The 27,997-nt window shown below is 40.9% G+C and overlaps 1 protein-coding gene and 1 non-coding gene across 2 annotated transcripts; one reads left to right on the plus strand and one right to left on the minus strand.

Moving 5' to 3' along the window:
* Positions 1-13: 13 nt before the first annotated feature.
* On the plus strand, positions 14-27,975 carry LOC138839852 (uncharacterized). The gene is made up of 10 exons (XM_070039364.1): positions 14-58; positions 941-1,100; positions 2,684-2,741; positions 12,280-12,329; positions 13,377-13,404; positions 14,476-14,558; positions 17,053-17,110; positions 25,103-25,149; positions 26,450-26,477; positions 27,849-27,975. The coding sequence occupies exons 1-10, from the start codon at positions 14-16 to the stop codon at positions 27,973-27,975; spliced, it is 684 nt and encodes a 227-aa protein (XP_069895465.1).
* On the minus strand, positions 7,664-7,769 carry LOC138840529 (U6 spliceosomal RNA). The gene has a single exon (XR_011376103.1). It is a non-coding gene; the product is annotated as a U6 spliceosomal RNA (small nuclear RNA).
* Positions 27,976-27,997: the final 22 nt, after the last annotated feature.

Genomic DNA, 27,997 nt, shown 5'->3' on the forward strand with positions numbered 1-27,997 from the left:
TTTATAAAAGACTATGTCTGGAGTTTCAGATTTAATTTTGGAAGAACTATCTGACCTTGTGAGAGAGCCATTCATCCTGGAGCCTTCAACTGTTACTGATGATGACAATAACAATTTGTAGGCTCCTGAGATAATAGAAAGTGATTTCCATGATCAGTGCCAACTTTCTTTATATAAAAACGAGGTGGAGGGCTGGGAAGGTGGCTCACTGGTAGGGCACTTGCCTTGCATGCATGAGGCCCTGGGTTCCATTCCTTAGCACCACATAAGCAGAAAAAAATCCGGAAGTGGCGCTGTGGCTCAAGTAGTAAAGCGCTAGCCTTGAGCTGAAGAGCTGAGGGACAGCGCCCAGGCCTAGAGTTCAGGCCCCACAAATGGACCCCCCTCCCCCCCCAAAAAGAGGTGGATGAGGGGCTGGGAAGGTGGCTCAGTGGTAGAACGCTTGCCTTGCATGCCTGAGGCCCTGGGTTTGATTCCTCAGCACCATATAAGCAAAAAGAAAAAAAGCCGGAAGTTGTGCTGTAGCTCAAGTGGTAGAGCGCTAGCCTTGAGCTGAAGAGCTGAGGGACAGCGCCCAGGCCCAGAGTTTAGGCCCCACGACCGGACCCAAAAAAAAAAAAAAAAAAAAAAAAAGAGGTGGATGAGCTGGGCACCTGTGGCTTACACCTGTAATCCAACTACTCAGGAGGCTGAGATCTTGGGATTGCCGTTCAAAGCTATCTGAGGCAGGAAAGTCTGTGAGACTCTTATCTCCATTTAATCACACAAAAAAGGAAGTGGAACTATGAATCAAGTGGTAGAGTTCTAACCTTGAGCAAAAGAAGCTAATGGACAGCTCTTAGGCCCTGAGTTTGAGCCCCTGCACTGGCACCAAAAAAATGAAGTGGATGTATTCACTGTCTCCCATCATAATTCACCTGATAATAACATTGAGAAACAGGATCCTGGTGAAAGTGTTGGCTATTCATCAAATGATCCTGAGATGAATCTAAACATTACAGGCAAAAAATCAGCTGATGATGTTTCTGTGACTGAAATGGAGCAACCAAGAAAAAGGAAGGAAAAAACCAAACATATATGTGTGACATCTGTTAAGTCAGGTATGCCAAGTATATATCTGTCCTAGAAAATGTGACCATTTTTCCTGGTTTGTCTGCTGTGCCTTAGTTTTTCATGTGCCTGTTGTAGGGCTGCAGGGCTACCTGTCCTGTCTGCAGGATTTTACCCATTATGACAACCTTCTAGCAGCAATTAGATTTGGGCACCTCAGTGGAAAGGATCTTGATAGAAACATGGGAGTCACACCTATAGCATTGTCTTTCTCATGCTCTGATTTCTCAGTATTTGCTTTTCTACAACTCTAGGGTGCTTTTTCCTTTTAACTTTTCTGTTGAGGGTATACTATTTTTCTTTTCTAAGTATTTTTTTCTTGGAGCTTGAACTCAGAGCCTGAGTACTGCCCCTGAGCTTTTGTGCTCAAGGATAGTGCTCTACCACTTTGAACAATGGTACCACTTATGGTTTTCTACAGACTTTCCTGTTTATGCTGGCTTTGAACTGTGATCCTCAGATCTCAGGCTCCTGAGTAGCTAGGATTACAGGCATGAGCCACCAGTGCCTGGCCATTTTTTCTGTTCTTTTTTCCCTTTCTCTCCTCAGTCTTGCTGCTTCTTCACACCTTTACCAGCCACTTCTGTCATTTCCTTTTTTCTCCGTCTCTCTCTGCCTTTCTTCCTCTCTTTCTCTGTTCCATACTGTGATGAGATTCTAATTTTACATAGAACTCCTCCACAATAGCCGGGCGCTGGTGGCTCACACCTGTAATCCTAGCTACTCATGAGGCTGAGATCTGAGGATCGCGGTTCAAAGCCAGCCCAGGCAGGAGAGACCGTGAGACTCCTATCTCCATTAAACCACCAGAAAAACGGAAGTGGCGCTGTAGCTCAAGTGGTAGAGCGCTCGTGTTGAGCTGAAGAGCTGAGGGACAGCGCCCAGGCCCAGAGTTCAAGCCCCACGACTGACAAAAAAAAAAAAAAAGAACTCTTCCACAATGTTATTTCCTCTGGCAATAAGTTGAGCAGCTCCTCCCTCCTGGATTCTCACCTTTTAAAAATCTCTTCAGATGAACTAATCATGGTCACACAGTGCAGAATCATGATCCCGAGTCTATTCCCTCAGTACATTTTTCACAGGAAGAATCCTCATCCAAGTGAGGCTAAAGTCTCTCAGGTTCTAGCTTCATGATTGGCATGTGACTCATGTTTAATAAATTCTTTAAGTAATGAGTGACAGTAATCTTGGTTCCTAGGCCTCTGGTAGAGTTAGTAGCACTGTGGATGGAGATGAAGGTAGAAAGGTTGAATTTGCAGATTGAGTGAAGGGTGCTGCTGCTAGTATGAGTTATGTCATTTCACTCCTTATGCCCCTGTGTGTCTCAGTGGCTCACATGAAGCCTCTAAAGACATAGTCCTTAGTTCTTGTGAAGGTGTTACCCAACTTACCACACTGATGTCTCAAAGTCACTCAGAATTCAGGACTATACAACCTTCATGCATAGTTTTACCGATAGAGGTATCTATCTATTTTGCTGTGCTTGACTACTGGGCTCCTGTAAGGTTTACCTTTCACTTAAGTAGTTGATAGTACCAATTTTCTGGTTATACATCAGCTACTATTCTTTCAGCTGCCAAAGGACGAAAACACAAGGCTTCAAAGAACCCCAGTGAAAAATGGGAGACTGAGTAAGTATTCACATTCAATCACATGAGTATTGATTGGGTTACACTTGTTGTCTGTTCTACTGGGAACTGGGATGGATCTTCAAGGGGATAATGAAGTGTGATTCTGTACACAGAGCTAGATTTCTGATGCTTGAGTGAAGAGCACATGCAAGGGACCCCAGGCCACTTGCTAGTTTCCCTTCCTTTTGCCCAGCAGCCCAGTGGTAGACTGGGCCTGCTAAGATTCCTGCATCTACTTGGAAGAGTGGACCTTTCTGCCCTCAGAGTCTCTGAGACTTCCTTTGTCTTTAAACTCAGGTTAAAGAGTATTGAGTGCTGGGCGCCAGTTGCTCACACCTGTAATCCTAGCTACTCAAGAAGCTGAGATCTGAGGATTGCAGTTCAAAGCCAGCATGGGCAGGAAAATCTGTGAGACTCTTATCTCTAATAAACCACTCAGAAAACTGGAAGTGGTGCTGTGGCTCAAGTGGTAGAGTAATCGCCTTGAGCTGAAGAGCTCGAGTTCAGGAGCCCAGAGTTCAAGCCCTACAACTGACAAAAAACAAAACAAAACAAAAAAAAACAAAGAATATTGAGTATGGTATAGGCTGATGGCCACAAATTTTTTCTTCACCAAGACAAATGGCGTGCTTGTCAGAAGGCAGAGCTGACATGTTCTTTTCATTTGTTGGAACTGAAGGATCAAGTAGTCTTCCAGGTTTTCCAGTACTTTGCATGAACTAATTTACATGTATTGTTATGTTTATCCTTGTCTTTGTTTTACCTTTTTGTTTTCCTGTTTACAATATTGGAGCTGGAACCAGGGTCTTGTACATTCTGGCAAGTGGTCTACCAGTAAGTTCTGACCCTAGCTTCCTGTGAACTTTCATAGCTCAAATGTCATATGGTAAAATCTATTGTAGTCCACCTCTCTTTTTTTCCCCCACTTTGGTCCTATGGATTTAACTCATTCCCTATTGCATGCTTGACCAGCCCTGTATCCCTTGAGCCATAACCTTTTTTGTTTTCTTTCTTTTCTGTATTTGCCTCTTTTTTGCCATTCATGGGGCTTGAACTCAGGGGCCTGGGCACTGTCGCTGAGCTTCTTTTGCTCAAGGCTAGCACTCTACCCCTTGAGCCATAGTGCCATTTCTGGCCTCTTCTGTTTATGTGGTACTGAGGAATCAAATCCAGGGCTTCATGCATGCTAGGCAAGCACTCTACCACCAAGACACATTCCCAGCCCTTATTTGCTTCTTCTTCTTTTTTTTTTTTTTTTTTTTTTTTTTGGTCTGTTGTGGGGCTTGAACTCTGAGCCTGGCCATTGTCTCTGAGCTCTTCAACTCGAGGCTAGCACTCTACAACTTGAGCTACAACACTACTGGTTTCCTGGTGGTTAACTGGAGATAAGAGTCTCATGGATGTTCCTGCCTGGGCTGGCTTTGAATTGTGATCCTCAGAGCTCACCCTCCTGAGGAGCTAAGATTATAGGCATGAGCCACTGGCACCCGGCTTTGCCTCTTCCCCCTCTAACCCCCCCTGCTGTTAACAGGCCTTGAACTCAGAATCTTGTGTTCTGATTAGGCTTACTTGCTCAAGGCTGGCACATAACTACCATTGCCATGCCTGGGATTTGCCATTTTCTTGACTGATTGGAGAATAACGTCTAAACTTTTTTTTCCCTGGCTGGCTTAGCTCATAACTCTTCCAGGTCTCTGACTCCTGAATTACTAGGTTCCCAGACATCAGCCATCAGCACCCGGATATATTTTATTCATGAGACAAGATCTTTTTCATTTGGCTAGTTTGGCCTTGTAGTTGAGATCCTCCTGTGTCTGTCAGCCTTCCATTCAGTATCTGGGAATAAAGGGAAGAATCAAAACATCCAGTTCAATTCTCTTCGTTGAATAGCTGTATAAAGTTGGTACTGAAAATAATAGTAATAATCAATACAAAAATAATTATATTCTTGTTTTCCATTTATAATGTATGAAATTTCTATACTTTTTCTTAAAATATTTTGTAGAAAACTCAAATATCTGTTTTTACTTCTATTTTTGAGTAATAAATACTTATATATTAATTATTGTAAGGAAAAGGAATATATTTGAAGAGCTATATATTGTTTATTGATTAACATTGTATTTTCTTGTTACTGTTCATTTTGTTTGTGTTGCTTTGTTTTGTGGTGCTGTGGATGGAACCCAGGGGCTCATGCATACTCATCAAGCACTATCCCCTTGACCTACACCTCCAGCCTGTATGTTAACTCGTAACTTGTATTTTGGGACAAAAGATGTATTCTAAAGATGGGGAAATGGAATGAGTAGCCTGTCAGGTATTGGGGCAACAGAGCAACTTGTACCTTGGGGAAAGTTCTCTATGTCCCTGTATATTTTTTTTATAGCTGAGGTAGGTGTTGGCAGCTCATCGAGTGTACTGACCTTCTTTCTGCGAGATACCCTCTCTGTGTTCATAGATACATAGTTGAGCTGTTTTGTGGATAGGGATGGGAGTCGGGTTTTATCCCATTTGCTTATCTTCCTGTGTCCACAACACCACTGACAACTCATTTGTCCAGATGAGGTCTTGAGAACATTTTGTCCAGGTTGGCTTTTCAGTAATCTCCTATATCATTCTTCCCAGCAGTGGGGATTACAGGTATGATCCACTATGCCAAGCCTCTTGGCTCTTTCTTTTCTCCTTGTAACACACCTCTGTTCCTGTAACCACTGCTCATTTAATCACTTGTAGACATACTTAGGCTGTTTCATTTATCATTCATTTCTGTGGAAGAAGGACATATGTCTTAACTGCCATTTTACAGACATGAATGGTAAGGATATTTGCTGTGGTGTTTGTAATACCAAATATTTGGAGGAGCTGAAATGTGCTAAGGCTGTACTTTCATAAGGCACAGTTTGGCCAAAGAATGTGCTGAGATTGAGAGCCTGGCTTAAGAGTCCCAGAGTTCAAACTTCAGTACTGCCCAAAGAGAATTGTGGTGAGATCTGTGTATACTGACAATGGTAAGACACTGAGATGTGAAAAGTGAGAAATGCAAGCTGAGCAACAATCCCTATAGCATAATACTTCTTCTTTTTTTTTTTTTTTTTTTTTGTCGGTCGTGGGGCTTGAACTCTGGGCCTGGGCGCTGTCCTTCAGCTCTTCAGCTCAAGGCGAGCACTCTACCACTTGAGCTACAGCGCCACTTCCGGTTTTCTGGTGGTTTATTGGAGATAGGAGTCTCACGGTCTCTCCTGCCCGGGCTGGCTTTGAACCGCGATCCTCAGATCTCAGCCTCCTGAGTAGCTAGGATTACAGGCGTGAGCCACCAGCGCCCGGCTCATAATACTTCTTCTTAAAGCTTTTTTTTTTTTGTCAGTTGTGGGGCCTGAACTCTGGGCCTGGGCCCTGTCCCTCAGCTCTTCAGCTGTAGACTAGCGCTCTACCTCTTGAGCCTCAGCCCCATTTCCGGCTTTTTCTGCTTATGTGGTGCTGAGGAATCAAACAGAGGGCCTCATGCATGCAAGGCAAGCACTCTACCACTGAGCCACCTTCCCAGCCCAACATAATACTTCTTAAAAACATAAAGTGTATGCATTTATGCTGCAGAAATTTGTAGAGGAGAAATAAGATAATGTCATTTATCTTGGGGATGTGACTGCTGGAGAAACAGGAGAAACTAGCTGGTAAAAATTTTGTGGCATACATTAAAAGGAAGGGGTTAAACCAAAGAATATAGCAACCATTTAGAAACTATTCATCTTTTATTTTTCTTCAGTACTAATGGGTTGTCCTTAGAACCTTATATGTCCTAGGCAGGCACTGCACCACTTGAACCATGGCAATATCCCATATTTAGCTTTATTTATTTATTTTTGCCTATACTGGGGCTTGAACTCTGAGGACTTCTTCACATTTGGCTGGTTTAAATTTATGTTGCTATTAGCAAACTTAATGGATTTAATTTTATTTATAGTAATTCTGTTGGCTTCATAAAATGTAAACTTTTTTTTAAATTTAATTTAATTTTATTTGAGAACATACTGTACAAAGGGGCTACAATTACATGGGCAGGAAAAATGTAAACTTTTAAAGAATTGTAGCTGTATAAGAGGGCTTCATTGTGATATTTCCCTATATGCATGTCATTTGTCCTAATCAAGCTCATCCTACTATCACTCTTTATCATCACTCCTGCCACCTTTAAAAACCTTTTTTTTTTTTTTTTTTACAGATTTCATTCCTCTATTCTCCTATGTTGTCCTCCCTTGCTATATCACAGTTCTCTTGTTGCTTTACTGTATTGCGTTTTTTTAAAAAAAATATGTAAATAGTGATCCCTCACCTATCATGGGAGTTACATTCCAGAGACTCCTGCAATAGGTGAAAATCTACGAAGTAGCAATAAGTAAACCTCAATATAGCGAGCGACACATAATGATGCTATTTTGTGGATTTTCACCCATTGCTGTTGTCACTGGACTGTAACTCCTGTGATAGATGAGGGATCACTCACTCACTCTCTCTCTCTCTCTCTCTCTCTCTCTCTCTCTCTCTCTATAATATATATATATATATATATATATATATATATATAATAGAGCACCTTCTCCATTTACCTTTCTTCTTCCTGCTGATATCCACCTCCCAGTACAACCTGTTTCACATTTTTGTCACTTTTTTATTGCATGTTAATTGTACAAATGAGTTTCACCATCGTATTTCACACATGGATATATTCTATTTTGATCACATCAAACACCTCTATTGCTTTCTCTTTCTTATTGCCTGTTACCCTTCTATTTTCAACAGCTTCCAGTGAGTTTCCTTATGTTATCTTGTACTTAGATACAAAGTATTATGATGTTGTTTGTCCTTAATCTCTATACTTCTTACCTTGTCCTCACAAACAACCCCAGGGTCACTATCATTCACTCAAAAATTTAGAATATTTCACAAATTTGTGTGTCAGCTTCACACAGGGCCATACTAATCTGGTCTGTGTTGCTCCAATTTTAGTATATGTGATGCTGCATCAAGCACATGATGATACAAACAAAACAAAAATGAGAAAATTTAAATATTGTCCCTTTTTCTTTTGTTTTGTGCCAGTCCTGGAGCTTTAAAATGGAGCCTTGGCACTGTCTGTGAGATTTTGGCTTGAGGCTAGCAAATCTACCACTTGAGCCATAGCTCCACTTCTAGCTCTTTTGATAGTTAATTGGAGGTAAAAGTCTCATGGACTCCCCTGCCCAGGCTGGCTTCAAACCATGATCCTCAGATCTCAGCCTCCTGAGTAGCTAGGATTATGGGTATGAACCACCTGTGCAAGGCTTCTTATTCCTCCTCCTCCTCCTCTCCTCTTCCTCCTCCTCCTCCACTTCCTCCTCCTCCTCCTCCTTCTCCTCCTCCTCCTCCTCCTCCTCCTCCTCCTCCTCCTCCTCCTCTTCCTCCTCCTCTTCCTCCTCCTCCTCCTCCTCCTCCTCCTCTTCCTCTTCTTCTTCTTTAAAAAGCAAAAAGACATTTTTTATTGTGAAAATACTGTACAGAGGGGTTACAATTACATGGGCAAGATAATGAGTGCAACCTCTTCTTCTTAAAAAAAAATGTCATCTTTCTGGGCGCCGGTGGCTCGCACCTGTACTAGCTACTCAGGAGGCTAAGACCTGAGGATCATGGTTCAAAGCCAGCCCGGGCAGGAAAGTCCGTGAGACTTCTATCTCCAATAAACCAATAGAAAACTGGAAGTGGCGCTGTGGCTCAAGCGGTAGAACACTCGCCTTGAGTGCTCTAAAGAGTGCAGGGACAGCGCCTAAGCCCAGAGTTCAAGCCCCACGACCGACCAAAAAAAAAAAAGTCACCCAAAGTGAAGGGGTGACATTGTTCCCCAAAAGAAATATACTCATTACCTGACTTGTGAAATGGCAACCTTTCTGTGTAACACCTTAATAATAGCAATAAAGTTATATTAAAAAGAGTTAATAAAAAGTGATAGAATAAAATAGGAAACATAAAAAAATGTATCTCCGATTGGCTTTAAACTTGAAATCCTTCAAACTTCATAGTGCTGGGGATACAGATGTGTGCCACCCCTACCACTTGTTCATAATTGTGACTGAATAATTTCATTTTATGAAATCAGTCCTATGAGTAAGTGAAAGTAATAGCCTAGATCATTGGCTTGTGCCTATAATCCAAGTATGTGGGATATAGATATTGAGAAGACTGATGTTCCACACTAGTCTGAGCAAAAAGTTCCTGTGGCACCCCCCACATGCCAGTCAAAAGCTAGTTTGGGTGCCATGTGTACTGCATTGTAATTTACTACGCAAAAAAGGGTACCAGTCCTTTTCTCTCATGAAGTGTGTGTGTGTGTGTGTGTGTGTGTGTGTGTGTGTGTGTGTGTGTGTGTCTAAGTTTGAAAGAGTAGACAGCAACTATGAGATAATATTTTTAGGATGTTGTAGGGCAGTATTGAGGCTTGAACACTGGTGATGGGAAGGCTTTTGACTCAGATAAGTAAGAATAGGATAGGAACTGAGCTAGATGGAGGAAATGAAGATTGTTTTGCATTTAAAATATTTAGTGAGTATGAAAGATGGCAAATAGTCAGCTGGAGTTCAGAGAAGAGCTTGAGGCTATTCATATAAAATGGGGCAACATGGGATCTAAGGAGAGGAGAATGACTGATGCAGGAGAGAAGGATCAGTGTTGCATACCAGATAAGTCTAGAATTGCAAGAAAAAAATCTGAGAGCAAGCCAGAGGAGGCGAGATTCAAAGATAAGGAGGGATTGGAGGGATTGGTTGTGGGTGATCATAGGAGGTTGTGCACCAAGAAGACAGAATTTGGTGTAGTAGTATGCAGGTTGGTAAAATTGGTAGAAGGATGTAGGAAATCCTGTTTAATTGACTCATTTTTTCCATCATCTTAGGAGACAAAGGTGTTCATAAGTATATCACATATCACCTTGCCACAGTATGTTGTTCTTGGATCTAATTTTTCCTTTGGATGTTTGAATTTCCTAGAACAAATACAAGTCCTGTGCTTTTGTCACATGTGGTATCTGAGATCTCTACTTCATGGTTGTTATCTAGGAATTGTAAGTGTAGTCAGTGGCAAGAGTCAGAGAAGAATGTGCCTATTTTTTTTCCAAATAAATTAGAAATGATCAATTCTTGCCAGGCACTGGTGGCTCATGCCTGTAATTCTAAGTACTTAGGAGGCTGAGATCTGTGATCATGGTTCAAAGCTAGCCTGTGCAGGAAAATCCGTGAGACCCTTATCTCCAATTAACCACTTGAGTACTATGGCTCAAATGGTAGAGCACTCACCTTGAGCTCAGGGACAGTACCCCGGCCCAGAGTTAAAGTCCCACGACTGACAAAAAAAAGATCAATTCTTGAAATGCTGAAAAATCATATATTCCATTTTACTATAAAATATAAATATAAGCATAAAAAAGAGAGCAAGGACCTGACTCTGGAGGCTCACACCTATAATCCTAGCTACTCAGGAGAGTGAGAGCTAAGGATCATGGTTCAAAGCCAGTCTGGGTAGGAAAGTCTGTGAGACTATTATCTCCCCAATTAACCACCACTAAACAGGAAGTGGCACTGTGGCTCAAGTGGTAGAGCGCTAGCCTTGAGCAAAAGAGCTCAGGGACAGTACTCAGGCCCTGAGTTCAAGCCTCATGACTGACAAGAGAAAGAGAAGGGCAGTAGAGAAGAGGTTGGCACTTCAAAGACAGAAGTTCTACTTTAAAACATAATGGCAGGGGCTGGGAAGGTGGCTCAGTGATAGAGCACTTGCCTTGCATGCTCGAGGCCCTGGGTTCGATTCCTCAGCACCACATAAGAAAAAAGCCAGAAGTGGCGCTGTGGCTCAAGTGGTAGAGTGCTAGCCTTGAGCTGAAGAGCTGAGGGACAGCGCCCAGGCCCAGAGTTCAGGCCCCACAACCGGACCCAAAAAAAAAAAATAAAAAACCATAATGGCAAACTTTTGTCATTTTCATTGTTTAGTTACACTCCAGTGAGTATTATTCTTTGAGGCCTTGAATCTTGATTTTCTTAGTGATGTCACAACATAGTGATAATAATATACAGAAATACTGTAATTTATAGTGATTTTAGAATTAGAAGATCAGAAAAAATTAGTCACCTAAGGACCATCTGTTTTTTCAATATTTTGACAGTACCAAATTTACTTAATGAACATGCCATTATTGGGAATTGAATTTAGACGCTCACACTCTCACTTGGACTATTTTGATCAAGGCTGCAATTCAGCCACTTGACTCATATTTTCACTCTGGCTTTTTTGGTGATTAAATAGCAGATAAGAGTCCTGTTGACTTTTCTGCCTGTATTTGTATCAAACTGAAATCCTCTGATCTCAGCAGAGTAGCTAATATTATAGGCTTCAGCTAACCAGCACCAGCACCAGCTTCTATTGATTTTTTTTTTTTTTTTTTTTTTTTTTTTTTTTTTTGTCGGTTGTGGGGCTTGAACTCTGGGCTTGGGTGCTGTCCCTGTGCTCTTCATCTCAAGGCGAGCACTCTACCACTTGAGCCACAGTGCCACTTCTGATTTTCTGGTGGTTTATTGGAGATAAGAATCTCACAGACTTTCCTGCCAGGGCTGGCTTTGAACCACGATCCTCAGATCTCAGCCTCCTGAATAGCTAGGATTACAGGCATGAGCCACCGGCGCCCTGCTATTGATTTATTTTCTTTTGATGTTGCTTTGTTCCCCTGGCTGGTCCCAAAATCCTGGGCTCAGTGATGATTCCAGGTCAACCTTCCAAGTAGCTGTGTCAGACAGACAGCATGTCTGACTATAATATTTCCAGTTCCCAATTCTAAGGAAAAAAACAAGGCTCTAATACTCAACCAGTATTTCTGAAAATGTGGTCCTTTTGTTTACTGCATCAGAATTTCCTGGAGGAGCTTGTTAAAAATGAAGTCTGTGAGTGCTAGGGATCTAACTCTGCTATTGTGCTTGCTTAGGACGAGCAATGTCCCAGGTTGCATTCCTAGGACTACAAAAATAAATGCAATTTCTTGTTTCGGTCATCTCAGAGTGAGTCTCATGAAACTTGTCTATTTACTTTTCAGTAGAGAATAAGATCCTTAGAAGTTTCATTCTATTTGTAGCCCTAGTAAGTACCAAAGAGTAGATGCTCAATAAATGGCAAATCAGCTAGGTATAATCCCAGCTTCTAGGGAGGGAGAAATAGGAAGGTCTCAATTTGGTTGGTTTGAGCAAAAATATGAGACCAAGGTCTGGGATGTAGCTCAGGTAGTAGAGCATTTACCTAGCAAGTATAAAGCCTTGGATTCAATCCCTAGTACTACCAGGAAAAAAAAAGTCTAGTTTCACGTTATCACCCCTCCTAGTTTTGTGAAGTAATATTTCAGAAGAATTTGGTGTTGGTTTTTTAGGTCTTTTTTAATTTAGAGAAATTCTGGTTGTCCTATATATTTAAGATTTTTGAAATTTGGTTGCTTATGATATTGGCAGCCCTCATTTGCAAGATAATCTTTTTTTTTCAGGGGGCTTTTGTCAGTGGATTCAAGCAGCAGTGATGATGATTTGGGATCCCGTAAGTAGAGTTCTCTCAAAACAAAGTGGCTTGTGTTGAAATATCTTTGTAGATATATGAATTGAGATTTGAGATGCTTTGTATATGGTATTCCTAGGTTTGCCTCATATAAGGACCTCTCTAGATTGATGAAGTTTATTTCCCTATGTTCTTTGCTTTTCCTGGATTTATGTATTCCTGTTTATATATTCATTTCAGTTTTTTCTGGCTGAACTCATGGCCTCCTGCTGTCTTGGCTTTTTTTGTTGTTGGTGGTGGTGGTAGTGGTGGTGGTAGTCATGGTCATAGGGCTTGAACTCAGGATCTGGGCTCTGTCCCTGAGCTCATTGCTCAAGGCTAGTGCTCTGCCACTTTGAGCCACAGCCCCACTTCCAAGTTTTCTAGTGTTTAATTGGAGATAAGAGTCTCACGGACTTTCCTGCTTGGAACCTCCATTCTTAGAGCTCAGCCTCCTGAGCAGCTAGGATTACAGGCGTGAGCCAGCAGCACCCAGAAGTTTGTTTTTCTTATACTTTATGCCCTCCTTATTTGAGATACATCTTTAGTTCTTGCTTTTTTTCTGTTCTTCCTAATTGCATGGCTAGCTTCCCAACTGAATCCTGTTTTCAGCCTTCAATGTAGCTGGAATTGTGGCAGGAACCATAGCCCCCTAGCTTTTTCTAGTGGTTTTTTTTTTTTTTTTTGATTTTTTTGGTTATAGGGTTTGAACTTAGGGCTGGGCACTATCCCTTAGCACTTTTGCTCAAAGCTAGCACTCTATGCTTTGAGCCACAGCCTCTTGAGTAGCTAGGATTACAGGTGTGAGCTACCAGTGCCTGGCTCTATTTTTTTTAACCTTTTCGGTTCCTAAGCTTTCTTTCTTGTATTTTTGTGTATCCTTCATAGGCGATGTAAATCCTTTTCCCCCCTGTTACTGGGGATTGAACTCAGATCTAATCTTCATGGAAATATAAATTTACAAGTTCTAATGTATAGATACTGATTTTAGGGAGATTTTATTATGTTTAAGATTCTTCTTAATGCTGTATTTTCCCCCCTCTAATTTAGTTGTGATCCCAAAGGAACAGCTGATTGAGTAAGTAAGAGAATCTTTGAATTTTTTTTTAAAGGCAACAGCTTGATGTTCTGGGTAAGAAGATTTAAGAGTAAAATTGCATTTCTGCCATGAGTAGAGTGAGGTACCTGGCAGGACCATTAATGGTGGATTTACTTCACAACCACTTTCAAAATACTACTACATTCCTCATTCCTGGATCATTATCTGTTTGGTCAATTTCTTCTTCATGATGTCTTTGTGAACTATGCTTAACCTTTTATTTCCATAATAAAAAAGTGGACAGCTTGCCTGATATCTTTTATCTCTGAAATAGTCTCTATGCAACTTCCAAGTGAAGCCCCTGTGGCAGTGCTTTGGTAATATTGGTACCAAGCTCTTATGGCTTAGCCTACATAAAATCAATCTGTTTAGCCCAATATCTATCTATCTAATCTATCTATGTATCTATGTATCTATCTATTTATCTATCTATATAATCTATCATCTACCTTTTCTTTCATTCTGTCTGTAGTCCAGAGTGTCCTTGTACTGACTATATAAACTAGTGCATCTATAAGTTGATGATAAGGAGGAGATCCAAATAGACACTTCTCTGACTCAGTTTTTTCCCAGTTTGTGTGCTGTGTGTGATACTCTGATACCAGAGTTGGGTGCTGACTTCTGATTGCAGAGTGGTACTGAGGAGAAGCCTCTGTTCTCTAAGGCAGACAATCTCAACTTTCACTCTCTGTCTTTGTCAGACCACTGCATCTGTAAGTTGATAATAAGGAAGACCTAATAGACATTTCTCTGACCTGATTATTCCCAGTACTGTTAGGATAATACACTGAGAGAGTGCCCAGTTTATACTTAGCATATGACAGACATCTCCTTTTGAAAGGACGTGAGACACAGGGAAGGACACATAGGAAGATGGAAAACCAGAAGCAATGGAAAGTTTGAGTAGTTGCAAAGAAGAAAACAGAGTTACTGTAGGGAAAACACCAAATATAGTCAAGATGTCGTCTTATTCATTTGAGAAAAGGTGGACCATGCAATAAAGAGAAGAATGTTATGTTCAGATCTCTTTTTTTATGTCTCATTTATTAGGTACCCAGTTGTTGAGCCAGTATCTGATGAAGAAAATGGCCAAATGAGCACCATAGCTAAAATACGCAAGATAAGCACTGAAGGCAAGTATATTTCTCCCTTAGAGTAGGTGGTGATCTCTGAAGCCTCAGTGCCCAGAAGTTTTTGAAACCTAATAGGCAAATGGGTTTATAAACCTGTAGTAACCAGTGCTACTATTTCTTCCTGCATGTGTGCTAGATGTATTTGTGACTGGGTTCCCACACCCCCAGATCCATTTCCTGTAACAGCAGCAACTGTTTATGTTGCTTTAACCTTTGACTGTTCTTCATATAAGACTTCTTACCTACATAGAGACACACTCTAAAAGCAGAAAGGATAGTGAACTGCTGAGACTGAGATATTGGGGGGCTTTTCTGCTGCACTCTCAGCTTTTGTATTCTTCTTGATATGTGGGAATCATATGAAGAGGAACCTTCTTTCCACTTTGCTAGAGACTTACGAGGTGTGGTTTTAACACTTCCAGCTATTATCTAATACCTGCATAGTTACATAAACTAGAGAATACTAGACATCTAATCAGGATATAATTATAAAATATGAATTATAGAAATTTAACTTGATGCAAAACAAACTCCTACTTTCTCTTATTTTGCTATAGAGTAGTGAATATTTCCAAGTTTATAGACTCCTGTTTGAGAAACATTGAGCAAACACATCATGCTATTTAGAAAAGTGATGTGACACTGCTCTTTGATTGTTCTTTTATGTCACTGCTTAGTAAAATAATAGTAATGAGGAAGACAAACAGTATAAAGTAAGCATTATTCTTAACTGTAATTTTTAATATCACATTGTCCAGCTTGTTTATTTTGTCCTCAGTAATGTGATGTGTGTGAGGAGGTGGTAGAGGGAGCATATTTATAAAAGATTATGTCTGGAGTTTCAGATGAGATTTTGGAAGATATATCTGACCCTGTGGCAGAGCCATTCAACCAGAAGCTTCCAACTGTTACTGATTATGACAATAACAGAACAATTTGTAAGCTCCTGAGCTAATAGAAAGGTGGTTTTCATGATTAGTGCCAAGTTTCTTCATATAAAAATGAGGTGGATGGATTTACTGTCTCCCAGCACAATTTATCCAATAGTATCATTGAGAAACTGGATCTTGGGGAAAATCTTGGCTACTCACCAATTAATCCTGAGACTAACCTAAAAATTATAGGTAAAAAGTAAGTTGATGAAATTTCTGTGTGTGTAGTAGACTAAGGAAAAGGAAGTTAAAAAATATACATACATGTGACATCTGTTAAGCCAAGTATTTCAAGTATGTCTGTCCTAGGGAATGTGGACATCTGGCCCAGTGTGTCTGCTATGCTTAATTTTTTGATGTGTCTGTGGTAGGGCTGCAGGGATGCCTGTCCTGCCTGCAGGATTTTATCCATTACAACAACCTCCTAGTAGCAATTAGTTTGGGTACCCCAGTGGAAAGGATCTTCGTAGAAATGTGGGAGTCACACCGATAGCATTGTCTTTCTCATACTCCTATTTCTTAGTATTTGTTTTTCTACAACTCTAGAATGCTTTTGCCTTACAACTTTTGTGTTGAGGGTATACCATTTTTCTTTTTCGTCTTTCTCTTTCTCTCCCCTGTCTCACTGCTTCTTCACCCCTTTACCAATCTCTTCTGTTCATGTCCTTTTCTCTCTCTTGGTCTTTGTTTTGTCTCAGTCTTTCTGTCATACTGTGGATAAAATTCTATCTAATTTTATATAGGATTCCATCATATGTCATTTCCTCTGGTCATAAGTTAAAAAGGCTCCTCCCTTCTAGCTTTTCAATTAAAATTTTTTTTCTAAAAAATGGTTTACCAATTCCATTTTGGTATAAAACACGCAAAAAAACTGGCCATTCTCCACACAGCTGTCATAATGTGTAAAGGTTCTTATCAAACATAGAGTCTAAGAATGTACACATTTCTTCTATTGGTTCTCAACTTTTAAAAGTCTCTTCAGATGCACTAATCATGGTCACACAGTGCTGAATCATGATCCCGAGTCTATTCCCCAATAGTTCTCATAGGAGGAATTTTTTCTTCTAGTGAGACTAGAGTCTGTCTCAGGTTCTAGCTTCATGATTGGCTTATGACTCATGTTCAATAAATTCCTTAAGGAATGAGTGATGGAAACTCTTAGTTTCTAAGCTCTTGGTAGAGTTACTAGCAGTGTGAGTGGAGATTAAGTAGAAGGTTGGGTTTGCAGATTGAGTGAAGGGTGCTGCTGCTAGTATGAGTTATGTCATTTCATTCTTTATGCCCCTTTGTGCCTCAGTGGCCCACATAAACTAGTCTCTAAGAACATAGCCCTCAGTTTCTGTGATGGTGTTACTCAGCTCACTACACTGATGTCTCAGTGATCCCCTAGACAGAGTCACTCAGAAGGCAGCAATATACAACCTTTATACATAGTTTTACTGATAGATGGTATTTTATCTATTTTGCTCTGTTTGACTGTTGGGCTCTTGTAAGGTTTATCTTTCTCCTGAGGGCTTGATGGTACCAATTTTCTGGTTATAAATCAGTTATTATTCTTTCAGCTGTCAAAGGATTAAAACGCAAAGCTTCAAAGAGCCCCAGTGAAAAATGGAAGACTGAGTAAGTGTCATTCACATTCAATCACATGGGCATTCATTGGTTTTAAACTTGCTTGTTCCACTGGTTACTGGAGGGATCTTCAAGGGATCTTCAAGCTCTGTGTTTGTGGACACAGAGCTAGAAGACTTATGATGCTTGAGTGAAGAGCACATGCAAGGACCCATAGGCCACTTACCAGATCCTGTCCTCCCTCTTTCCCAGGAGCCTATTAGTGGACTAGGCTGGGTTTTCTGCCAAGATCTTTGCAGTTAGGTTACAAAAGTGGGGCTTTTTTCCCCCAAATAGCAGCTCTGGCCTCTGAGGTGCTCTTTTCTTTTCTTTTTTTTTGGGGGTCCAGTCGTGGGGCCTGAACTCTGGGCCTGGGCGCTGTCCCTCAGCTCTTCAGCTCAAGGCTAGTGCTCTACTACTTGAGCCACAGCGCCACTTCCAGCTTTTTTTCTTTTTGCTTATGTGGTGCTAAGGAATCAAACCCAGGGCCTCATGCATGCAAGGCAAGTGCTCTACCACTGAGCCACCTTCCCAGCCCTTCTTTTCTTTTTTTTTTTTTTTTTAAAATTTCAGTTCATATAGTGTTTTGCTGCCAAAAGAAAGACTTCTTTCAGGCTAAGTACATATGTACAGACTAGTGGCCACAAGTTTGTCCTATACCAAGACAAATACAGTGGAGGTGCCTGAAAGGCAGAGCTGACATGTTCTTTATGTCTGATTGAATTGCATGGATAGAGAGGTCAAGTAGTCTTCCAGGATTTTCCAGTGCCTTGCATGAGCCCAGTTACTCTCTCTTACTGCTGTAATTATCCTTGTATTGCTTTGTTTTGTTTTATTCTTTTTTATGCAGTTTTTGGGATGGATCTTGTTCTTGCTGGCTAGTGCTCTTCCATGGAACTATGTCCTCCGCCTCAAAGGTTATATTGTGAAATTTGTTGCTTGTAATCCTCCTTCCTCTTTTTTTTTTTGGTCCTCTCCATTTAACCTATTTTTGTTGAATGCTTGGCCAGCATTCTACCCCTTAAGCTATAGCCATTTTTTATTTCTTTCCTGTCTTTTTGTATTTTTCTCTTTTTTATGATAGTACCAAGTCTTGGACCCATGCTCTGTCTTGTCTTACTTGATCAAGGCTCTGGTGCTCTAACACATTGTGGACACTCTAGTCTGACATTTTTCAGATTATTTGGAACATAGATTCTTTCAGACTCTTGCTCCTTTGGCTGGCATAGAACCTATCTCTCTGATACTTTTGCTTAGGCTGGCCTTGTAAATGAAATTCTCATGTTTCTGCCTGCTGGTATTTAGGAATGAAAAAATTCAATTCCCTTTTTATTTTTGTGTCAGTACTGGGGCATAAACTCAGGGCCTGGACACTGTTTCTTATTTTTTTTTGCTCAATGGTGGTGCTTCTTCTGAGAAGTCTTTCCTTAGCTCTTTTTCCCACTTAGTAATTGATTTATTAGTCTTGGGAGGGGTTAGTTTCTTGAGGTCCTTATATATTTTGGGTATTATGCCTTTGTCAAATATATTGGTGGTATAAAGCTTCCCCAAGTCTATTGGTTGTCTTTCTAGTTTAACTATGTTCTTTGCTATGAAGAAACTTTTTGTTTTGATGTAATCCCATTTTTCAAGTCTTTCCTATCTGCTGTGCCCATGAGATTCTTCAAAAAGTTTCTGTTTATGCCTATGAGTTCTAGTATTTCTCCTATTCTCTCTTGCAGTAATTATAAATTTTCAGGTCTGACATTGAGGTCTTTGATCCACTTTGAGTTGATATGAGTGCATTATGACTAACATTGATCCACTTTTAGCTTTTTGCATATAGATGCCCACTTTTCCCAACACCAATTATTGAGGAAGCTATCTTTTTTTCCATTGTATATCTTTGGGTCCCTTATCAAATATCAGATAATTGTAAGTATATGGTTTTATTTATGGGTCTTCAAAAGTCTATTCCAGGGGGCTGGGAAGGTGGCTCAGTGGTAGAGCACTTGCCTTGCATGCTCGAAGCCCTGGGTTCGATTCCTCAGCACCACACAAGAAAAAAGCCAGAAGTGGCGCTGTGGCTCAAGTGGTAGAGTGCTAGCCTTGAGCTGAAGAACTGAGGGACAGCGCCCAGGCCCAGAGTTCAGGCCCCACGACCGGCCCCCCCAAAAAAACAAAAGTCTATTCCATTGGCCGTCAGGTGTAGTTTTGTGCCAGAAACAAGCCATTTTTTTTTTGTCAGTCTAGGCCTGGGTGCTGTCCTTCAGCTCTTCAGCTCAAGGCAAGCACCCTACCACTTGAGGCACAGCACCACTTCTGGTTTTCTGGTGGTTTATTGGAGATAAGAATATTACAGTCGGGGGCTGGGAAGGTGGCTCAGTGGTAGAGCGCTGGCCTTGCATGCTCGAGGCCCTGGGTTCGATTCCTCAGCCCCACATAAACAAAAAGAAAAAAGCCGGAAGTGGCGCTGTGGCTCAAGTGGTAGAGTGCTAGCCTTGAGCTGAAGAGCTGAAGGACAGCGCCCAGGCCCAGAGTTCAGGCCCCACGACCGGACCCCCCCCCAAAAAAAAAAAAAAGAATATTACAGTCTTTCCTGCCTGGGCTGGCTTTGAACCATGATCCTCAGTCTCAGCCTCCTAAGTAGCTAGGATTATAGACATGAGCCACTGACGCCCTCTTTTTTTTTTTTTTGTTTGTAAATTATAACTGTATTAGTGCCTGAGGTCTGGAATTGTGATACCTCTTCCTTCCTTCCTTCCTTCCTTCCTTCCTTCCTTCCTTCCTTCCTTCCTTCCTTCCTTCCTTCCTTCCTTCCTTCCTTCCTTCCTTCTGTCTAGAATTGCTTTGGCATTTTTTTTTTTGGGGTCCAGTCATGGGGCCTAAACTCTGGGCTTGGGCACTGTCCCTCAGCTCTTCAGCTCAAGGCTAGCGCTCTACAACTTGAGCCACAGTGCCACTTCTGGTTTTTTTCTTTTTGATTATGTGGTGCTGAGGAATCGAACCTAGGGCTTCATGCATGCAAGGCAAGTGCTCTACCACTGAGCCATCTTCCCAGCCCCAGCAATTTTTTTTTTTACATTATTTGGAACATAGATTCACTCAGACTCTTGCTCCCCTGGCTGGCTTAGAACCTATCTCTCTGATACTTTTGCTTAGGCTGGCCTTGTAAATGAAATTCTCATGTTTCTGCCTGCTGTATTTAGGAGTGAAAAAGTTCAATTCCCTTTTAATTTTTGTGTCAGTACTGGGGCATATGAATTGTTCCATATGAATTGTAAAGATTGGATTACATTTATAGATTGTATTTGGCAGTATGTCCATTTTTACAATATCTATGAATATGGAAGGTCCTTCTATTTCCTGATGTCATCTTTCATTTCTTCAAAAAACTTTAATTTTTTAATCTTTAAGTAGGTTTACAAAGAATTTCCCATTCTACAAAACAGTATATGAATACAAGGTGTCTGACAACATTGTCTCACCCATCACTCCTAACCCATCCCTTCTCTCACTTTTTTAAAAATTGAGATTAGGTGATTACATAAAATTTCACGTATTTCACAGTATTGTGGAATAGTGATACTTAGCTAAAGTCACAAATATATTTTAACCTTTACAAGGCACATTTTCATTATCATGGTCTATACATTTTGTGAATTCTATGAGCTTAGGCAATTTTTTCCATATCAGGTGATATTTACATTTATTTCCTTTTGCTTAGTGTAGGCTGTTTCCTCTTTCCCTCTCATTCCTCCCTTCACATTGCTGTCTTTAGGTTGCTTAGTTCTTTTTCTTCTATGTCCAGTGCAGCTGATGGGCCCCTTTGTTGTATGTTCTTCCATTTCCCATTTACTCTGTGTCCTCCTCCTGGCTTCCCTCCATTGTGTGCATATATCTACCATATATATAGGGTCAAGAACATGGAGTCATTTAGTAATGATATGACAAAATGAGTGTCCTTTGTTTCTCGAGTCCTGTTTATTTTGTCATATCTTCTTGCAGTTTGGCTTTAGCATCCACATATCAGGGAGACCATGTGTCATTTGTCTCTTTGTTTTTGACTTACCTCACTCAAAATAATTTGCTCTGGTTCCATCCATTTCCCTGCAAATGCCATTGTTTTGTTCTTTCTAATGGCTGCATAATATTCCATTGTATATGGGTATCACAATTTTTGGATCAACTCATCAGTAGTGGGGCATTTGGGTTGTTTCCAAATCTTGGCTATTGTGAATAGTGCTGCTATGAACATGGAGGTGCATATGTCTTTGTATACTGGTTCCTGTTGTTCAGGGTAGATGCCTAGGAGTCGTATGGCTGAGTCATAGGGGAGGTTTATATTTAGCTTTCTGAGGTACCTCCAGACTGCTTTCTAAAGTGGTTTAGAAAGCAGTATTAGTATACATTCCTACCAGCAATGCAGTAGGCTTCCTCTTTCTCCACATCCCCTCAAGCATTTGTCATTGGCTGAATTTAGGAATGTGGACCATTCTGACTGGGGTAAGGTGATAGCTCAGTGTTGTTTTTATTTGCACTTCCTTTACAGCCAGGGATGATGAACATTTCCTCATGTGTTTCTTTGCCACATTTATCTCTTCTTCTGAGAAGTCTTTCTTTAATTCCTTTGCCCATTTCATGCTTGGTTAGATTTGTGAGGGGTTAGTTTCTTGAGTTCCCTGTATATAATGGATATTAGAGCCTTGTCTGCTATATTGCTGGTAAATATTTTTTCCAAATTAGTTGGCTTTCTTTCTAGTTTGGTTGCTATTTCTTTATCTGTGCAGAAGGTAATACCATTTATCGAGTCTCTCTCCAATTTGTTGTGACCCTGGGACTCTGTTCAGGAAGTTCCTGCCTGTGCCTGTAAGTTCAAGTGTCTCTCCTACTCTGTCCTGCAGTAGTTTACCACATTTTCTTGATCCATTCATCTACTGAGGGGCATCTGGGTTGGTTCCATATCTTAGCTATGGTAAATAATGCTGCGATAAACATAGTTATGCCTAGTTTGTGATCATTTCGGTAAATGCCCCAAAGAGGGATTGCTGGGTCATAGGGAAGCTCTATGTGGAGTCTTTTGAGGAACCTCCATACTGCTCTCCAAAGTAGTTGAACAAGTTTACATTCCTACCAACAATGAAGTAGGGTTCCCTTTTGTCCATACCCCCTCCAGATCTGTTGTTATTAGATTTCTTGATTATAGTCATTCTAACTGGGGTGAAGTGGTATCTCAATGTTGTTTTCATTTGCATTTCTTTTATGGTCAGAGAAGTTGAGCATTTCTTCATGAGTCTATTGGCCATTCTTATTTCTTCTTCAGAGAAGTTTCTCTTTAAGTCTTTAGCCTGCTTATTTATCGGGCAGTTGTTTCTTTGAGGATTTGTTGTTGGGGGATTTAATTTTTTAAGTTCCAGGTATATTTTAGATATGAGGCCCTTGTCCTTTGTATGGCTAGTGAAGATCTCCCAATCCCCATGGGCTTTCTATTGATCTTGCTAGGTATGTCCTTTGCCATGCAGAAGCTCTGCAGCTTCATGCAATCCCATTTATCCAATCTTTCTTTGATTTGTTGTGTTTCTGGGTCTTTATTAAGAAAATTTCGGCCTGTGCCAAGGAGCCCTAGAGTTTCTCCTATTCCTTCCTTGTAATGTTTTCGGGGTGTCTGCTTTGACTCCGAGGTCTTTGATCCATTTGGACTTGGTTCTGGTGCAGGGTGATATATAAGGATCTAGCTTTAGTTTTCTATAGGTGTTTAACCAATTTTGCCAGCACCATTTACTAAAGAGGTTGTCTTTCTTCCATTCTATTTTTTGGGGGGTCCAGTTGTGGGGCTTGAACTCTGGACCTGGGCACTGTGCCTCAGCTCTTCAGCTCAAGGCTGGCACTCTACCACTTGAGCCACAACACCACTTCTGGCTTTTTTCTTTTTGCTTATGTGGTGTTGAGGAATTGAACCCATGGTCTCAGGCATGCAAGGCAAGCGCTCTATCACTGAGCCACCTTCCCAGAAGCCCCCATTCTGTTTTTTTTTCAGCTCTGTTATCAAAGATTAGGTGGCCATAGGTCTGTGGGTTCATTTCTGGGTCTTCAGTTCTATTCCATTGGTCCTGAGGTCTGTATTTTTTTTTTATTGTGAAAAAACTGTACAGAGGGGTTACAATTACATGGGCAAGATAATGAGTACATTTCTTATTAAGCATTGTAGCCTCCTCCTTTGTTTCCCCTTCTCATCCCTTCCAAGCCTCCCCCCCCAGTCCTCCCCCCACCCTCCCACCAAAGTTGTAAAGTTTGTTTTTGACATGACAACTTATACTTCTCATTGTTGCAACGGGTCCACCTGTATCCTTATTTAAACGACTTGTTTTTCCCCTTCCCCTCCACAAATTATACCGACATCAAATACAGTGAAAGCAGGGGTTATACTGTGGGGGAGAGACATATAAAGCAACAAAGAAATAATCATATAAATGCGTTAGAAACAAATGCATGAAAGAAAAAAAACATTTAAATACATATCTTAGGGTTCATTTTCCTAACATCACCTTATCTAACCTTTTCTGGCTCAGTGGTAGAGTGCTTGCCTTGCATGCATGAGGCCCTGTGTTCAATTCCTCAGTGACGCTGTGGCTCAAGTGGTAGAGTGCTTGCTTTGAGCTGAAGAGCTGATGGACAGCGCCCAGGCCCAGAGTTCAGGTCCCACGACTGACAAAAACAAAAAGTCTCATGGTCTTTCCTTCCCTGGACTGTCCTTGAGCCATGATCCTGAGGTCTGTTTTTGTGCCAGTACCAAGCTGTTTTGATCACTATGGCTTTGTAGTAGAGTTTGAAATTTGGTATTGATATTCTTCCATCACTGTTCTTTCTGCTAAGGATTGTTTTTACTATTCAGGGTCTTTTATTGTTCCATATGAATTTTTGGATTGCTGAAAAATAAAAAATAAAATAAAATAAATGTAGTTTCTGATTCTAGTCATTCTGGATTAAGCTCACGAAAAACATCTATTTACTTCTTTTCTCCTTGCTACTAGACTGTGAGATCCTTGGAAGTCTTATTCTTTATTTGTAGCGATAGTTTCTAGCATATATTAGATGCTCAATAAATATTTGAGTCATGTGGCTATGGTGGTGCATGCCTATAATTCCAGCATGTAGAGAGGTAGAGAAAGGAGAGTCTCAGTTTGGCTGGCTTGGGGGAAAATAAAGAGCTCAAGGTCTGGGTTGTAGCTTAAGTGGTAAAGCACTTTGCTATCAAGCATGAGGCCTTGGGCTTAATCCCCAGTACTGTTAAAAAAAAGGGGGGGGGCTCTGGAAATGTAGTTTAGTGGTAGAGTGCTTGCCTAGCATGCATGAAGCCCTGAATTCGATTCTTCAGTACTACATAAACAGAAAAAGCTGGAAGTGGTGTTATGGCTCAAATGGTAGAGTGCTATCCTTGAGCAAAAGAAGCTCAAGGACAGTGCACAAGCCCTGAGTTCAAGCCACATGACTGGCAAAAAAAGAAGAGAAAACAAAAAAAATGTAAAAGTCTACTTTCACATAGTTACCTGCTTTCATTCTTTTGAGATTATGGTTCAGAATAATTGATGTTGGTTTTATAAAATTTTAAGTCAGTATTTTGTTTTATTTTAGTGCTGGTTTTTGAGAAGTTTTTGTATTTGGGAAACTGATTGTCATGTTCATTTATTAGAGACTACTGAGATTTTGTTTTTTGCTGTGCACTGGTTGCTCACGCCTGTAATCTTAGCTACTCAGGAGGTAAGATCTGAGGATCACGTTTCAAAGCCAGGCAGGGCAAGAAAGTCTGTGATACTCTTATCTCTAACTAACCACCAGAAAAACTAGAAGTGGCACTGTGGCTCAAGTGGTAGAACACTTGCCTTGAGCTGAAGAGCTCAGGGACAGCGCTAAGGCCCAGAGTTCAAGCCTTATGACCAAATAAATAAGTAAGTAAGTAAATAAATAAATATTTTATTGCTTATACCAGTGGCCCTCATTTCAAAGAAAATTTGTTATTTTTTTCAGCCATCTTCCTGCAGTGGATTCAAGCAGCAGTGATGACTTTGAAACCTGTAAGTTGCAAGGCTCATGTTGAAATGTCTTTTTAGATACCTGAAATGAGATTTGATATGCTTTGCATTATCTATTCCTAGGTTATCTAAATCTTTTTCTAGACAGGGGAAGTTTATTTCCGTAGAGTCTATGCTTTCTGTGTGTGCATGTATGTGTATGTGCGCGCATGTGTGTGTGTGTATTCTGTGCCAGTACTGACACAGTTCCACTGTGTCTTGGCTTTGTTTTCTGTGTGTGTGTGTGTGTGTGTGTGTGTGTGCGTGCGTGTGTGTGTGTGTGTGTGTGTGTATGTGTGTGTGTGTGTGTGTGTGTGTTTGTATTCTGTGTCAGTACTGACACAGTTCCACGGTGTCTTGGCTTTGTTTTCTGTGTGTGTGTGTGGGTGTGCGCATGCGCGTGTGCATGTGTGCGCGCCCACACACCCACACACATACAATGGCGTTGATCTTCGGCTTGATCTCAGGACCTGGGCATTGTTCCTGAGCTGCTTTTGCTCAAGGCTGGTGCTCTACCATTGAGTCATAGCTCCATTTCTGGCTTTTTTTTTTTTTTGTAGTGTAGTAGAGATAAGAGTCTCACAGACTTTCTTGGCCAGGATGGCTTTGAACTGAGATCCTCAGATCTCAGCCACCTGAGTAGCTAGGATTACAAGTGTGAGCTACCATAATTGATACCTTTCTACTTGAGCCATACCTCCCATTCCAGCTTTTTGCTGTGTAGTTGGAGATGAGTCTCAAGGATTCCTCTTTCATGAATGGTCAGCTTCCTATCTCTATCCTCTGAGCCACAGTCCTCTAGCTTGCTTTTCTAGTTTTTTTTTTAACCTCTTGGGTCTTCCATTGTTGTATCTCTTGCGTATCTTTCCTTCATGAGAGATGTAGTAAATCCTTTTCTTTAAAAATATTCTCTTGCTAGGGATAGAACCCAAGTCCTTAGGCATACTGAGGCACATACTTACTCAGCCCAAGGAGATGTAAATTTTTTTTGGGGTCCGGTCGTGGGGCCTGAACTCTGGGCCTGGGCGCTGTCCCTCAGCTCTTCTGCTCAAGGCTAGCACTCTACAACTTGAGCCACAGCACCACTTCTAGCTTTTTCTTCTTTTCTGCTTATGTGGTGCTGAGGAATTGAACCCAGGGCCTCATGCATCCAAGGCAAGCGCTCTACCACTGAGCCACCTTCCCAGCTTGAGATGTAAATTTTACAAGCTATAATTTATGCATGTTGAATTTAGAGTGATTTTATTATACTTAATATGCTCCCTAATGCTGTGGGTTTCCCCCCCCCCCTTCTCTGATTTAGCTGTGATCCCAAAGCCACCACTGATTGGGTAAGTAGGAGAATCTTTGAAACTGTTGTTTTAAAGGTAACAGCCTTATATTCTGGGTAAGAGTAAAATTGCATTTCCTCTGTAAACACCATGAGGGCCATGTCTAGCTAGTCCTAGTACTCAGGAGTCAGAGGCAGGAACATCTAAAGTATTGTCTTCCTCAGCTACATTTGGAGTCCCTGTTTATAAAAAGTACATTTCTTCCAGCTTGTGCCAGATAAATGTTGAATAAATACCTAAATAGTGAGGATCGATGCCTGCCTGTACAAAACAGACATCCACATGCTAACTGAAATATATCAGTAGTCCCCACAGAATTTCTATATAGGCAAATATGAGTGTGCATATATATTACATACATGTCATTTACATAATACAAATATGTACACATATGTGATTAGCAGTACAATCATTAATTGTTGATTAGATTGACCTAGAAGGGCTTTGAAAAATTCCTGGAGGTGAGTTGGGGAACTTAGGTGAGAACAGTGGGCAAAATTGGGATGTGAATTGGTCACTGATATCTTAGAATAATATGTTGTACTACTCAAAAGACTTAGCTCTTGGGGATAGCAAATTCAGGGCAACCTAGGCAGAATAGTTAGGAAAATGCTGTCTCCAAAATATCCATCAAACAGCAGGGTCAGAGTTTCTGTTCAAGTGATAGTACATCAGCCAAGTAAAAAAGCCAAGCAAGTGTTAAGCCAAGCTCAAATCTTAGTATCGCCCCCAAACAAAATAATCTATATCACAGCTATCATACAGTGCTTAAAAATATTGGAAGGTGATAAACTGAAGCCTGCTGGAATTACAAAGGCTAGCAAAGGACCCCAGGAAGTACTTGAACACTTCAACCTGAGTAGTACAGGGGGAATTGCTGCGTGTGTCTCCTGGCTGAACAGTTGTAGGCTATGTGTGACACTCTGCCACCAGAGTTGGGTGCTAACTTCTGACTGCAGAGTGGTACTGAGGAGAAGCTGCTGTTCTTTAAGGTAGACAGTTTGAACTGTTGCTCTTTGTCTTTGTCAGACCACTGCATTTGTAAGTTGATAATAAGGAGAAGAACCTAATAGACATTTCTCTGACCTGATTTTACCCAGTACTGTTAGGATAATACACTGAGAGAGTGCCCAGTTTATACTTAGCACATGACAGTTATCTCCTTTTGAAAGGATGTGAGACACAGGGAAAGATGCACAGGAAGATGGAAAATCAGAAGCAATGGAAAGTCTGAATAGTTCCAAAGAAAGAAACAGTTGCTTGATCATTCTAGAAAAGGTGGAAAATGCCACAAAGAGAAGAATGTTGTGTTCAGATCTCTCTCTCTCTCTCTCTCTCTCTCTCTCTCTCTCATTCATGTCTCATGTTTAGGCATGTGTTTACTGACTCAGAATCTGATGATGACCTCTTTCTGAGGAAAAAGAAACCTAAAATTTGTAAGAAAAGCAATAAAGGCAAGTATACTTGTCCTTTAGAAAGTTTGTGTGTTCTAAGCTAAACTTTGAGATCACAATCCTTTA

Source organism: Dipodomys merriami, unplaced genomic scaffold, assembly GCF_024711535.1.
Source record: "Dipodomys merriami isolate MVZ:Mamm:240054 unplaced genomic scaffold, mDipMer1.0.p SCAF_3, whole genome shotgun sequence".
Taxonomy (NCBI): Eukaryota; Metazoa; Chordata; class Mammalia; order Rodentia; family Heteromyidae; genus Dipodomys; species Dipodomys merriami.

What these genes read in the sequence shown, in the direction of transcription:
- LOC138839852 (XM_070039364.1), top strand. Translation starts at nt 14, where the DNA reads ATGTCTGGAGTTTCAGATTTAATTTTGGAAGAACTATCTGACCTT. An exon ending in ACGCAAGATAAGCACTGAAG is followed by an intron (nt 14,559 to 17,052) that starts GCAAGTATATTT and finishes TTATTCTTTCAG; the next exon opens with CTGTCAAAGGATTAAAACGC. An exon ending in CCAAAGCCACCACTGATTGG is followed by an intron (nt 26,478 to 27,848) that starts GTAAGTAGGAGA and finishes TCTCATGTTTAG; the next exon opens with GCATGTGTTTACTGACTCAG.